The 14,580-nt window shown below is 43.9% G+C and overlaps 1 protein-coding gene across 1 annotated transcript; it reads left to right on the top strand.

Annotated features, from left to right (window-relative positions):
- Positions 1 to 6,710: 6,710 nt before the first annotated feature.
- On the top strand, positions 6,711 to 13,534 carry LOC144083367 (zona pellucida sperm-binding protein 3-like). Its single transcript, XM_077611153.1, has 10 exons — positions 6,711 to 7,077; positions 8,179 to 8,281; positions 9,350 to 9,468; positions 9,653 to 9,771; positions 10,625 to 10,728; positions 11,225 to 11,402; positions 11,470 to 11,587; positions 11,664 to 11,755; positions 12,833 to 12,951; positions 13,422 to 13,534. Exons 1-10 carry the CDS (start codon positions 6,745 to 6,747, stop codon positions 13,532 to 13,534), a joined length of 1,398 nt encoding a protein of 465 aa, XP_077467279.1. The 5' UTR covers positions 6,711 to 6,744.
- Positions 13,535 to 14,580: the final 1,046 nt, after the last annotated feature.

The raw sequence follows: 14,580 nt of genomic DNA, 5'->3' as shown, positions 1-14,580 counted from the left end.
GAGCATATCGGGTCATTTCCTGTCAAGTTAGGGGAATTGTGGGTCATTTCCTGTTCATTTAAGGGCATTCCAGGTCATTTCCTGTTCATTTAAGCACAATCCGGGTCATTTCCTTTTTATTTGGGGGCATGTCGGGTCATTTCCTGTCGATTTAGGGCAATTCTGGGTCACTTCCTGTTCATTTAGTGGCATTCCAGGCCATTTCCTGTTCATTTAGCCAGCTAGCCTAGCATGCATGTTTTTGGCATGTGGGAGGAAACCGGAGTCCCCGGAGAAAACCCACGCAGGCCAAGCATGTAAATAGAGCGAGGGCCCACCTGCGATCGAACCCTCGACCCCAGAACTGCGAGGCCAATGCGGTAAACACTCAACCATAGCGATTACAGGCGAATGGAAATGAAAATTCTTTAGCAAAGGGCACCATTTCCGCATCCAGGAAATGCGGCGGCGGGTCGGGATACACCCCCCCCCCCCCCCCCCCCCCGGGCCGCCCGTTTGACACCCCGTGGTTGGAAGTGTTCTTCTGGTTCCGCCTTTTCCTGTCAATCAATGAATCAATCCATAACGCTGAAGAAAAGCGACGAGGGGAGCCTCGTTCGCATTTCACCACATTATTAGAGAGCGCAAGGAAATGTCAAGATCTTTATGAGGGAAATGCCCCCCTCCCAAGGCCGCCGCAGGGGGCGGGGTCAAAGTACTTTCCTTCGCCGACGCCGTTCGGAAATCGTTCTGCCGCCGCGTCCTTTTTCAGTCGTCACTTTGGGACTCGGGATTCGGAACAAGGGTGTCCAGAACTTTGTCTCTGGGGGGCGGGGCCTCTAAAAATTGATAAGAATAAAAAAAAAATCAAAGAATGTCAGGCCCAACTTGTAACTTTTATTTTTTTAGCACGAGATGGCGTTGGGGTGAGAAAAGATTGAGTTTTTAGAGTTTTTATTTTGGATCATCTAGCTCAATTACTTCCTGTTGCTTAACCCCGAATCAACAGGAAACCACCTGCAAATACGCCAAAACCAACATAAAATGACCCAAAATCAACAGGAAATGACCCGGAATGCCCCTAAATGAAAAGGCAGTTACCCGGCATACCACTACGTGAACAGGAAATGACCCGGGATACGCCAACATGAACAGGAAATGACCCGGAATGCGTCTAAATTAATAGGAAATGACCCATAATGCTCCAAAATGTCCAGGAAATGACCTGGAATGCCCCTAAATGAAAAGAAAATGACCCGGGATATGCCGGCACGAACAGGAAATGACCCGGAATGGCCCTAAATGAACAGGAAAAGACAAAGGATGCCCCTGAATGAACAGGAAATGACCCAGAATGCCCCTAATTTAACAGGAAATGACCTGGATTGTCCCTAAATGAACAGGAAATGACCCAGAATGACCTTAAATTAACAGGAAATTACCCATAATGCCCCTAAATCAACAGGAAATGACCTGGAATGCCCCTGAATGAACAGGAAATGACCCGGAATGCCCCTAAATTAACAGGAAAGGACCTGGATCGCCCCCAAATGAACAGGAAATGGCCTGAATTGCCCCTAAATGACCCGTAATGCCCCTAAATTAACAGGAAATGACCCGTGATACCCCTAAATGAACAGAAAATGACCCGTAATGCCCTTAAATGAACAGGAAATGGCCTAGAATGCCCCAAAATGAACAGGAAATGACCTGGAATGCCCTTAAATGAACAGGAAATGAACCAGAATGCCCCTAAAATAACAGGAAATGGCCTATAATGCTGCTAAATGAACAGGAAATGACCCGGAATACCCCTGAATGAACAGGAAATGAACCAGAATGCCCCTAAAATAACAGGAAATGGCCTATAATGCTGCTAAATGAACAGGAAATGACCCGGAATACCCCTGAATGAACAGGAAATGACCCAAAATGGCCCAAACTCCTCGGCTACCATCCACATCCAAGCCATTTTGACCGGGAGAGAACTGGGCTCTATCTCCATCACTTCCTGTTTCTTAACCCCAAATCAACAGGACTAATCCTAGTGGATCGGACGGCGACAGCCTCTAACGAGGCCCAATTACTTGCAAATAAGACCGGAATGAGCCGGCCTTTTATGGTTCACGTCCAGTCCGGTCCGGTCCAAAGCGAGCATCTTGGTTCCATCAATACGAGCAGATAACGAATGGATCAATGACGAAGTCGTAGCACTTAAGACCCTTGCGACTGGTCGCCTCTGACTTGCAAAAATGAAAAAAGCCCCAATAAGGGAGTCTGGGGATTGGCCATAAAATTCCACGCTGTTGCCAATATTGCACTTAGTCAGCTGAACAAATGATTTGCTACCCCCTCACCTCGGTGGCTTTAGCGCCACAGTGCCCCCTATTGAGCAAATACCGGTACCTGCCATTGGACTGGCACCAAATGTTCTTCTACAAGCACATTTATAATCCATATTTGGATTAAGATGTCAGGATAAAAGGTCCAATCGCTGTTTAGTACTAGCTGAGTTAGCATAGCACTGAGCTAGCCAAAAACAGAAGAAAGCTATTTAGCCTTTTGAAATGTTGTGTTGCAGGGCAATATTCATCCATTTTCTGAGCTGTTTATCCTCACAAGGGTTGCGGGGGGTGCCAGAGGCTATCCCAGCCCACTATGGGGGGGGGGGGGCGATTTGAATGGGTGGCCAGCCAATCACAGGGCACAAGGAGACCTATCGTTATGACATCTTGAACAGGAAAAAGGGTTCATTTCCTGTTCATTTAGGGGCGTCTCGGGTCATTTCCTGTCGATTTAGGGGCTTTTTGGGTCATTTCCTGTTCAGTTAGGGAATTCCAGGTCATTTCCTGTTCAATTAAGGGTATATTGGGTCATTTCCTGTTCAATTAAGGGCACATTGGGTCATTTCCTGTCGATTTGGGGGCTTTTGGGGTAATTTCCTGTTCAATTAAGGGCATATTGGGTCATTTCCTGTTCAATTAAGGGCACATTGGGTCATTTCCTGTCGATTTGGGGGCATGATGAGTCATTTCCTGTCAATTTAGGGGCATTCTAGGTCATTTCCTGTTCATTTAGGCCATTCCAGGTCATTTCCTGTTCATTTGGGGGCATGATGAGTCATTTCCTGTCAATTTAGGGGCATTCTAGGTCATTTCCTGTTCATTTAGGCCATTCCAGGTCATTTCCTGTTCATTTAGGGGCATTACGGGTCATTTCCTGTTCATTTGGGGGCATGATGAGTCATTTCCTGTCAATTTAGGGGCATCCTAGGTCATTTCCTGTTCATTTAGGCCATTCCAGGTCATTTCCTGTTCATTTAGGGGCATGATGAGTCATTTCCTGTCAACCAGCGTCAGAAGGTGGGCGACGCCCTGAATCGGTGACCAGCCAATTACAGGCATCAAGTCAATATTTGTATTATATATATTATTATTATAATATTTGTAGTCCAAGCAAAGACACTCGTTTACCTGTCACGCTAACGTAGCAACACGCTAACCAAAGGGGAAGAACATTTCCTTTATTTGCAGTGAGGGTGGAGCCTATCCATCATGTCCGATTATTCCCTTTATTTACCATGGGGGGACCCCCTTTTAGGGGTCCACACTAACCCCTCCCCCGACCAGATGCCAGGCCGGGGGGCCATTGAGCAGCGTTTGCCGACAATCCAATTAAAGATGGAGTTCAATGCATCAATGACAAATTAGATCCTATTGGAACCCCCACGCGGCCCCCCAAAAGTGCTACCAAGGCTAAATCCGTATTTGGGTGGATTTGGTTTTTCATACGGAAAAAAAAACAGATTCAGAAGAAGAATTTTTGGGTCGCAGGGGGTGCTGGAGCTCAGGGTGTCAGACTCGTGTTGGTTCGCGAGCCGCGTTAACGTCAACTCGATTTCATGATTTCATCCATTTTAGATATAATATTTAGATTTTTTTTATAAATGGGTTAAAAGAACTGGATTAAAAGCGCTGAATATTCAGTTTTTTATAGATCTAAAACAATGTTTATTTGAGCTTTTTTGATATATTTTTAGATGTTACAAAATGATTTTCGAACTAAAAACACAGAAAAAAATGGATTAAAAAATGACAATTATGGATTAAAAGAACTGGATTAAAATCCCTGAATATTCAGTTTTTTATAGATCTAAAACAATGTTTATTTTACCTTTTTATATATATTTTTTGATTTGACAAAATAATTTTTGAACGAAAAACACAGCAAAAAATGATTAAAAAATTACAATTATGGATTAAAAGAACTGGATTAAAATCCCTGAATATTCAGTTTTTTATAGATCTAAAACAATGTTTATTTGAGCTTTTTTTAAATATATTTTTATATTTTCCAAAATAATTTTTGACCTAAAAACATGGAAAAAATGGATTTAAAAAATGACAATGATTGATTTAAAAGGGGGAAAATCAGAAAATTTAATACCCCGGGCCACACAAAATGATGCGGCGGGCCAGATTTGGCCCCCGGGCCGCCACTTTGACACACCCGCACTAGTTATTTATGACTTTGTTAATACCTGACGAAATAGAACAAATAAAACAGTTTTTCCAATCCAACATCCTATTTTGGGTGTTTTTTTTCAGAGGGTTGCAACCAATTAATTAATTTCTATGGGAAACGTTCATTTGGGTTACGAGTAAATCAACATACGAGCTCAGTACCGGAACGAATTAAGCTCGTATCTCGAGGTACCACTGTATACGAGGGTGGCGGGGGATATTATATACTATACATATGTTGGGGTGCTTCTTTCACAATGGCACACGACTGTGCAGAGAAATCCCATTAGTGTGTGTGTGTGTGTGTGTTTTTGTGTGTAATCGTTCGCCTCCGTGTGTGGTCGCGGGTGGGCGAGTGTCGTGATGCATGTCTTGAATAACACTCCATTAGCCGTGCCTGCGTGGGCGGCCGCCTCTTTTTATTCTTTATTTTTTTACCCGGGCGGATGCCGGCAATTTACACAAAAACTAAACACCCGCAAACATGCCACCGGCTCGGACGTCTATATCCGTCCGCGGCGACATTGTCGCTCGATTTGCGGCCGGCTGTTCCGTGTTAATGACTCCCGTTACCATGACAACAAGGGAAGTAAACGACTACTTTTGGCTCAGTTTGTGATTTCGTTCTTGTGTTTAGTGACAGTAGTAATAAAAATTTAGGTGCCTACACGCTGTAAATGAATGGTTATTATAGTTATTGTTTACTTGTTCGATATTGAGTGGTGGTTATTACACTTATTGTTCGATAGTTTGTGCTAAGCTAGCGCTAGTATGTGCGTCGGGAGACTCTTTTTCTTTTTGGCCGTCTTTTTTATTTGAAAGAAAGCTGCTTTTTCGAACTTGTACTAAAAGAATAGCGATTAGGTTGGAAACCAAGTTTAACCCTTTTTATTAAGAAAGCTGTTTTTTTGAACTACTGGTAAAAGAATAGCAATTAGCATGGAAAGCAAGCTAACGCCGTATAACGTCGTAGGGAAGGATGTGGTGCGTTCGAGGAGTATTCAAAAATCGCGGAAAAACGGCAATTTTAGCTCGCCCCTGATAGTCGAGCCACTTCCGGTTGGCGGGACTTTAAAAAAAACATTAATGGAATGAATCGGCTTCGCGTTTGGAACGTTAATGTGATTTCGGCGCCGGCCCTGAACGCACCGCCGTTTACAGTCGTCGTGTTTTGTGCTTCACGGTTTGGCTAACTTTCACCCAACTTTTCACGGTAAAAATCTTATTTTTTTAGTTTCGTGTATTTGACTTATCTATGCAAAGTATTTTGGCGTCAATTTTGACTTGAACAGTAACATTTTTGGGGAAATGTTTTTATAATTGGAGTGTGGCGTTGAACGGAACCAGGTCTCCTTTTAATGTATATTCATTCATACCGACGTCAATGGGACCGAGAGATGAACATTTGCACTAATTTGCTACTTTTTAAAACAATTTTCTCGTTATTCCGCCCAAAACAAGTCATTAGAAAACAGTCTTTATTCCAGAACCAGAAAGTTTGAACATTTCTAGCTTTTTAGTGCCGCACTAGCTAGCTAACTTGCTCGTACATATTGACAGAAAGGCAACAAAAGCGCACTTAAGGATAGCTAGCATGCTAACAGTTCATTCTGGGTGTCACATGACCTTCTTGTTTGAAGATTGTAGGTGGGCGGGGCCAAGGCAGCTGACATAATAAGACTAATTAGGGTTTAATTTCATGATAAAGGCTTTTTCGTCATTTTTAGAATGGATTTCTGTCCTTAATGAACACTTTTAAGGTACTTTTTAAAGAGTGAGGAATGTAAAAAGAGTCATTTTAGACATAACAAATAATTTTGGCACTTAATTATGGCTGTTTTTGCAATTTCGTAGTTATTCCTGCTAAACACTGCATCAGGGCACACCCACTTTTCCTCCCATGTATCACTTCCTTGCTAGCTAGCTAGCTAGCACGTTGTCAATCAATTTGCGTGTGACATCCTCTGTACATATTTTGGTGGGCGGAGCCAAGGCAAGCGTTATTAAAATCGAATTTCACGATGAAGCCTTTTCTGCTGTTTTTTTCCCGGATTAATTTAAGTGCAAAATATGCTCTTCCGCCATTTTGGATCCAGTTGTCGTAATATTTCAAACACCTTTTAAAATACGAACCTCGCCAGCTGGAACGTGAGCTCCTCGTTAGATGTGGGCGGAGCTAAACTAAACGCCGATGCTTTTGTCTTCCAGAAACGGCAAATTTTGTTTGGGTGGAATTCTGGCCATGTGGTTCTGGGGAGTTTTCTTCGGGTTTCTGTTGCCGGGGCAAAACCCGCACGCCGCCCTGCAAGTCCCGGACGCCAACGCGACGCATTTCGCAAACGGAAGCGCGCCGACACGGCGACAGAGCGTCATCGGTTTGTCCAACGCCACGGAAACGGAGTCGACCGTTAGCCGCCGCCTTCGGATATACCAGCTGAAGAGGCCCCCCGCCGAGGAGCCCACCCAGGAGCCCGTCGAAGCCCCGCCCACGCCGGAAGTCGTCGTTCAAGAGGACCTATCGGAGCCCATGATCCAAGGCCCGGATTTGGACCCGCCCTTCGAACCCGATGGCAAGGTCATTTTTAAAAATGTTTACTATCCGTATGCGGTAAAGGTATTCGATGATTCTGTACTTCCACTTGCAGCCACTAGTAGTAATTGTGCTTGGGCGCACGAGGGCGCTGTTTCCCAGCTCAAGTTCCGTATCAATGTTTTGTTTACGTAAATTCGTACCTCTACTTACGAAATTAATTGGCTCTAGAATTTTTGTTGTAACTTGAAAAAATCGTAAGTAGAGGTGTACTTTATATTTAAATTCTCTAATTGGATCTACAGTGAGAATCAAGGCTTCCGTGACAATATTTTCAAAATAAAATAATGGATAAGGAAATACATTTACTTTTGGGGGGATTTCGAAAAAGATCCAAGTTACGAAATCCCCCCAAAAGTAAATGCATTTCCTTATGTTATTTTATTTTGAAAATATTAAATGAAAAACTTTTTTTTTCAAAATAAAATAACGGATAAGGAAATGTATTTACTTTTGGGGGGATTTTGTAACTTGGATCTTTTTCAAATCCCCCCAAAAGTAAATGCATTTCCTTATCCATAATTTTATTTTGAAAAAAATAAAATAAAAAACTTATTTTTTTCAAAATAAAATAACGGATAAGGAAATGCATTTACTTTTTGGGGGATTTCGTAACTTGGATCTTTTTTCGTATCTCCAGTCGCTCATCTGCATATAAAAAATTGTAACCTGAAACTTTTGTAACTAGAGGCCTTTGTAAGTAGAGGTAAGATTAAATGTATTCAAAAAATGGGCATTATTGTTCAAATATAAACAAATGTACGACATAACTATTCGTACATAGTTAAAACTTTCACAAATTTTCCACACCGCTTATTCTCACAAGGGTTGCGGAGGGTGCTAGAGCCAGGGGGCAACCTGAATGGGTGACCTATGGCAAGGCACAATGAGACAAACAATTAATTACACTCATCTCTAGGGACAATTTAGCGTATAATTAGCCTAGCGTGAATGTTTTTGGGGGGTTTGGGAAGAAACTGGAGTACCCAGCGAAAACCCACGCAAACTCCACATAAATCATCGTCTTCAAGTGTAGGCTTTGTGTGCGCTAGCGCTAACGTCGAGCGATTTGAACTGTATTTCAAGATGGCGGTGGACATGGAGCCGTGGCTGCCTCGGCCGGCGGACAGCCCGGCGGTGCGGTGTGGCGAGGGGGACCTCGTCGTTGAGGTGGACCAGAACTTTTTGGGTAACTACACCGTTCGAGTGGACCACACATTCACAATGATCGGTCTTTTGAAATTTAAGCATGAACTCATTGGCTGCCATTGACGGCCAGGGACGTCCAATCAGAGTAATGACATCAGCTAATGGCTCCCTTCATGGTCACTTCCTGTTTAGTCCCTAAAAATAAACTGGAAATTGACCCGTAAACGCCTCTCAATCCCTAGCAAGTGACCCAGTAATGCTCCAAAATCAATCCTGGGTGACTTCCTTTTCATTTTAGGGCTTTACTAGGTCACTTCCTGTTGGTTTTGACTCTTCCTATTCATTTTGTGACAGTGACTGGGTCACTTCCTGTTCAGTCACCCAAAGTCAACAGGAAATGCCCCTAAAAGAATGGTAAGTGACCACAGTAATGGTTTGAAATCAACAGGAAATGACACAAGGTCAACAGGTAGTGACTCATGGTTGACCGGAAGTGACCCAAGGTCTACAGGAAGTGACCCAAGGTCTACAGGAAGTGACCCAAGGTCTACAGGAAGTGACCCCAGGTCTACAGGAAGTGACCCCAGGTCTACAGGAAGTGACCCCAGGTCTACAGGAAGTGGCCCCAGGTCTACAGGAAGTGGCCCCAGGTCTACAGGAAGTGGCCCCAGGTCTACAGGAAGTGGCCCCAGGTCTACAGGAAGTGGCCCCAGGTCTACAGGAAGTGGCCCCAGGTCTACAGGAAGTGGCCCCAGGTCTACAGGAAGTGGCCCCAGGTCTACAGGAAGTGGCCCCAGGTCTACAGGAAGTGGCCCCAGGTCTACAGGAAGTGGCCCCAGGTCTACAGGAAGTGGCCCCAGGTCTACAGGAAGTGGCCCCAGGTCTACAGGAGGTGGCCCAAAATCAACAGGAAATCCCCCTAAAAGAATGGCAAGTGACCCCAGTAATGGTTTGAAGTCAACAGGATGTGACCCCAGATCAACAGGAGGTGACCCCAGGTCCGCAGGAAGCGACCCCAGATCCACAGGAAGCGACCCCAGATCCACAGGAAGCGACCCAAGGTCCACAGGAAGTGACCTGACTTTGGCTCTTTTTTTGTCCTTTTTAGGGAACGGTCATCTCATCCATCCCAGCGATTTGACGTTGGGAGGCTGCGGGCCGATTCGCCGAGCTGACCGCGCCCTTTTTTTCCGGAGCGAGTTGCACGCTTGCGGCGGCAAAGCCCAGGTCACTTTTTCTTACTTTGCTTCCCTAACTCACCCCAACTTTTTTCCAAGTCATCCATTCATCTCGTCATGCCTTTCAAAAAAAATCTGACTCCTAAATACGACTCTTTCAAAACAAACCATGACAACAAAGAGCCGGTTCATACCTGATTTAATGAAATGGTACCATATCTCCTCTTCATTAGATAACGGACGACACCCTTATCTACACCTTTTCCCTCCGCTACTCTCCAACGCCAATCGGCGAGACCTCGGTCATCCGGACCAACCCTTCCCGTGTGCAAATCCAATGCCGCTATCCCAGGTAACGTTAACCCGTTTGCGCCATCACAATTGCTAAAGTCCATCTTGATTAGTTGTAGCAACAAGAAAACAGCTCCCTGTAGCTAGCATGATGCTAACAGCTCTTTTGCATTAAATCCAAAGAAAATGACTCGGCATTTCTGCGCTAGCTAGCTCACACACAATCACAATGCAGCATGAAAATAGCCCGCCTGTAGCTAGCATGCTATCTTGTAGACTGCTAACAGCTCATTTGCACTAAATCAAATGAAAATGACACAGCATTTATTTGATCAACTGATGTTTACGTCTTTTTTTCTAGTGTTGCGCTAGCTAGCTTGCGTCACATTGACAGACCAGTCCCATGGCAACAAGAAAATAGCCTGCCTGTAGCCAGCGTGCTAGCTAGTAGACTGCTAACAGCTCATTTGCACTAAATCAAATGAAAATGACAGCATTTCTTCGATCAGCTAATGTTTACGTAGCTAGCTTGCCTCACATTGACAGATCAGTCCCATAGCAACAAGGAAATAGCCTGCCTGTAACGAGCCTGTAGCTAGCATGCTAGCTAGTAGACTGCTAACAGACTGTTGGTAAAAGACTGCTAACAGCTCGTTTGTTCTAATCAGAAGAACGTGACACCACCATCCCTCAATCATTGTTTCTAAATTGCTAAGCTAGCTAGCTAGCAAATGTTGACAGAATAGCAACAAGATGATAGCTCGCCTGTAGATAGCATGCTAGCAGCTCATTTTGGCAAGTACACTGTCTTCTGTTTGGAGATCATTTCAGTGGGCGGGGTTGAGAAAGGCAGCTAAATTAGCATTTGACTCCATTTTGATGTTTTTGTGAACTCCCATTTTTGGCTTTTACAGGAAGCACCGCGTGAGCAGCCACGCCGTCACGCCTCACTGGCGGGACTTTGCCTCCGGCCTGTTGACGGAGCAACAGTTCGGTTTCTCCCTCGACCTCCTGACAGGTGAGCCTGAGTACAAAGTCCGAAAAACTGGGAAAGAACCGGTCCTGGACCTGGAGGAGGCACTTCCTGTCGACTTGGAGGAGGCACTTCCTGTCGACTTGGAGGAGGCACTTCCTGTCGACTTGGAGGAGGCACTTCCAGTCGACTTGGAGGAGGCACTTCCTGTCGACTTGGAGGAGGCACTTCCTGTTGATTTTGTAGTCATTTCCTCTTCATTTTGGTGACTGGACAGGAAGTTACCCTGGAAATGTCTCAAAACGAATTGGAAGTGACTAAAAATAAACAAAAAGCGACCTAAATGCCATTAAAAAAACAGGAAGTGACCTGGGCGGGTCCAAATGAACCTGTGGCCCGCAAACCAATCAGAGCTTGACACTCACTGATTTAAACTGAATGTTTCAAAAACCACTGTCGCTTTAAATCTATCTCAAATATTGGAAGTGGGCATCTTATCTAACTGGTCGCTCAACATCTCTTTTTGGGAACGTCCGTATAGGGGACGGCCAATCCCGGAAGTCCAGCGGCGTCTACAACGTGGGTGAGACCATCCACCTGGAAGCCTCGACCCTCCAGGGCTACCACCTCCCGCTGAGGGTCCACGTGGACAGCTGCGTGGCCACCGCGAGCGCCGCTCCCGATTCTCACCCGGCCTACAAATTTGTCGACAACCACGGGTGAGAACCAATCATGCAAATTGAAAAAAAAGCCAGCTGAAAAAGCCACAAATTCTGGGATTCCAAGGTGCCTGGTGGATGCTAGGCTAACGGGCGCTAAGTCCTACTTCATGCAGAGAAGCAGCGAAGATAAACTAGCCTTCCAGCTGAGAGCTTTCAATTTGCGGAAAGACGGCGGCAATTCGGTAAGCGGCGCTAGCGTTAGCGCCATGCGGCGTCGATGCGTGGCGGCGCTAACGTTTTGTTTTTATTCCCCGCTAGCTATACTTCACATGTCGGCTGATGGCGACTACCACCTCCGTTCCCATCAGCTCGCAGCTCAAGGCCTGTTCATTTTTGGTCGAAGCTAACAGGTTAGCGCTCGTGAAAAAACTATTCTTTGCAGCTCACGTTAGCTTAAAATTTTGATGCTTACGTTTTGGCGGTCCAATGGTGCACGAAAATCAACAGGAAGTGGCCCAAGAGTGAACAAAAATCAACAGGAAGTGGCCCGAAAGTGCACAAAAATCAACAGGAAGGGGATCAAATGTGCACAAAAATCAACAGGAAGTGGCCCAAGAGTGAACAAAAATCAACAGGAAGTGGCCCGAAAGTGCACAAAAATCAACAGGAAGGGGATCAAATGTGCACAAAAATCAACAGGAAGTGGCCCAAGAGTGCACTGAAAATCAACAGGAAGTGGCCTAAAAGTGGACTGAAAATCAACAGGAAGTGGCCTAAAAGTGGATTGATAATCAACAGGAAGTGGCCCAAAAGGGCACAAAAATCAACAGGAAGTGGCCCGAGTGCACGAATATCAACAGGAAGTGGCCCGAGAGTGCACGGGTATCAACAGGAAGTGGCCCGAGAGTGCACGGGTATCAACAGGAAGTGGCCCGAGAGTGCACGGGTATCAAGAGGAAGTGGCCCGAGAGTGCACGGGTATCAAGAGGAAGTGGCCCGAGAGTGCACGAGTATCAACAGGAAGTCGCCCATAATTGTGCGAAAGTAACAGCAAGTGGCCCAAAATTTTGCGAAAATCAACAGGATGTGGCCCAAAAGTGGATGAAAAGCAACAGGAAGTGGCCCAAGAGTGGACGAAAAGAAACAGGAAGTGGCCCAAGAGTGCACGAAAATCAATAGGAAGTGTCCCACAACTGCACAAACAGGAAGTCGCCCAAAATTTCACGAAAAGCAACAGGATGTGGCCCAAGAGTGGACGAAAAGAAACAGGAAGTGGCCCAAGAGTGCACGAAAATGTACATTTTAGATCGTTTTCTGTTTATATTTTGTGGCATTTCAAAACCATAAAAACAAAAAGCATAACTAAAAAGCGGAGAATGAGCAAAAAAGCGAGTTTACCCCTAGGCTTCCGCAAAACATTGATTGGTCGCCTCTGTGTCGTTGAGTGTCTTTGAAACGCCACTTGACTCTTTCCTGTCCGCACGCAGATGGGTCGCGTCGGGTGGTGACAACCAAGTGTGCGCCTGTTGTGAAAGCAGCTGCGCCGAGCACAAGCGCAAAAGGACCCTCCCGGAGGCTACCGCTACGGCTAACGCTACAGCCAAAGGTATGTACAAATTGTTGCAAATGGTCGCAACACAACGCACTGATGTTGCGGCTATTTATCAATCGTTCATTGAATTTCCGTACCGTTAATCCTCACCAAGGTCGCGGGGGTGCTGGAGCCCATCTCCGCCAACTGTGGGCAGTAAGTGAGTGACATCCCGAATTGGTCGCTAGCCAATCACAGAGACAAACAACCAATCACTCATACTTGGGGACTATTTAGAATGCTAATTTAGCCTAGCATGCATGTTTTTTTTGGGGATGTGGGAGGAAACCGGAGTCCCTGGAGAAAACCCACATAAGTCTTGGCAGGAAACTCCAGACCTGGGATTGAACCGTCGATCTCATAACTGCGAAGCCAATGTTCGAACCACTTATCCACTGTTATTTTGTTTTTGTTTTCTGCAAAACGTTTGGCACTTTCCGGCCAGAGAACTCATGCGCCCCCTGTGTTCGTTTTTGGACTGGCAGGTCTTTCGGTGCACATTGAGCGGGAAGGAAGCGCCGGACTGCCCTCGGAGGAAAATGCGACGGCGTCCAATTCCACTCTCGGCGCGGCAGAAGCGGCAACGAAGCGTCATTGACATGACATCAAGTACGTTTATTTATTGTTGTTGCTTCAAAGCCGCGTCGCGCTAATTGCCTTCGTTAGCCGCTAGCTGTCACGGGTATGAACAAAATAAATAAATAAAATAATGAAAAAAATGACGCTCTGTGCAAATGGAGTGATTTGCCGTATGACAGTCAGTTTTGGCGGGTAGAATAAGAAAAGAAAAATGGCTGCCGATAGGTCAATAGGTCAACGCACTAAAGCCAATAGAAAAATCATAGAAATTTTAAATTTAAATTTCATTTTTTTTTTTTAAACAATTAATTTTATTGAGTGAGATTAATATTGTCAAATATCATTCGATATATTCAATAGATTTTTAGCCAAATTAATCACAATAATAATAATAATCACAGTATTAGATTATTATTTTTTTTATTTTAAAAAATACTAATATTTTAAGGAATACGTTTTAGATTTTATTTACCTTGAAGTGGAAAACTGAAAATTTTAGATTAAATGGATTGAAGAGTAAAAATATTTTTTTTAATTAAAAAAATTTTTTTTTTTCTTAATAAAAATAAAAAATTGTAAAAAAGAGTAACTATTCATTACATTTCTGACCAAAATTACATATATTTTTAGATTTCTTTTTTTTACGGAAAAAAATAAATAATTAACATTTTAAATAATAATTATTATATATATATTTAATAATAAAAGTATATATTAATAAGTAGATCCTTTAAAAATATATTTTTTCTCAATAAAGATAAAAAGGAAGTTTTTTTTTCAAAAAAAAGTTTTTCAAAAAAGAGCAACTATTTGTTAAATTTCTGACCAAAACTACACATTCTTTAGATTTATTTTTTTGTCTGAAAAAAAAAAGGGAATTTTTTTTTTTAATTTTCCCCCAAAAATTATTATATTTTTAAAAAAAGTAGATTCTTTGCATGTTCGGGCCACGCAAAGTATTGCGATGGACCAAATCTGGCCCCCACCCCTCCAATTTAACACCTGTGATTAACTGATTCATTTGAAAAAGGAAAAACGGTTCGAAAATATAAATTTTCAATATAA

This window comes from Stigmatopora argus, chromosome 1, assembly GCF_051989625.1.
Source record: "Stigmatopora argus isolate UIUO_Sarg chromosome 1, RoL_Sarg_1.0, whole genome shotgun sequence".
NCBI lineage: Eukaryota > Metazoa > Chordata > Actinopteri > Syngnathiformes > Syngnathidae > Stigmatopora > Stigmatopora argus.
This window is presented reverse-complemented; position numbering and strand designations above follow the sequence as displayed.

Coding starts and splice junctions, on each gene's coding strand:
- LOC144083367 (XM_077611153.1), top strand. CDS start 6,745: ATGTGGTTCTGGGGAGTTTTCTTCGGGTTTCTGTTGCCGGGGCAAAAC. Junction 8,282..9,349: donor GGTGGACCAGAACTTTTTGG/GTAACTACACCG, acceptor TGTCCTTTTTAG/GGAACGGTCATCTCATCCAT. Junction 11,756..12,832: donor TTTTTGGTCGAAGCTAACAG/GTTAGCGCTCGT, acceptor GTCCGCACGCAG/ATGGGTCGCGTCGGGTGGTG.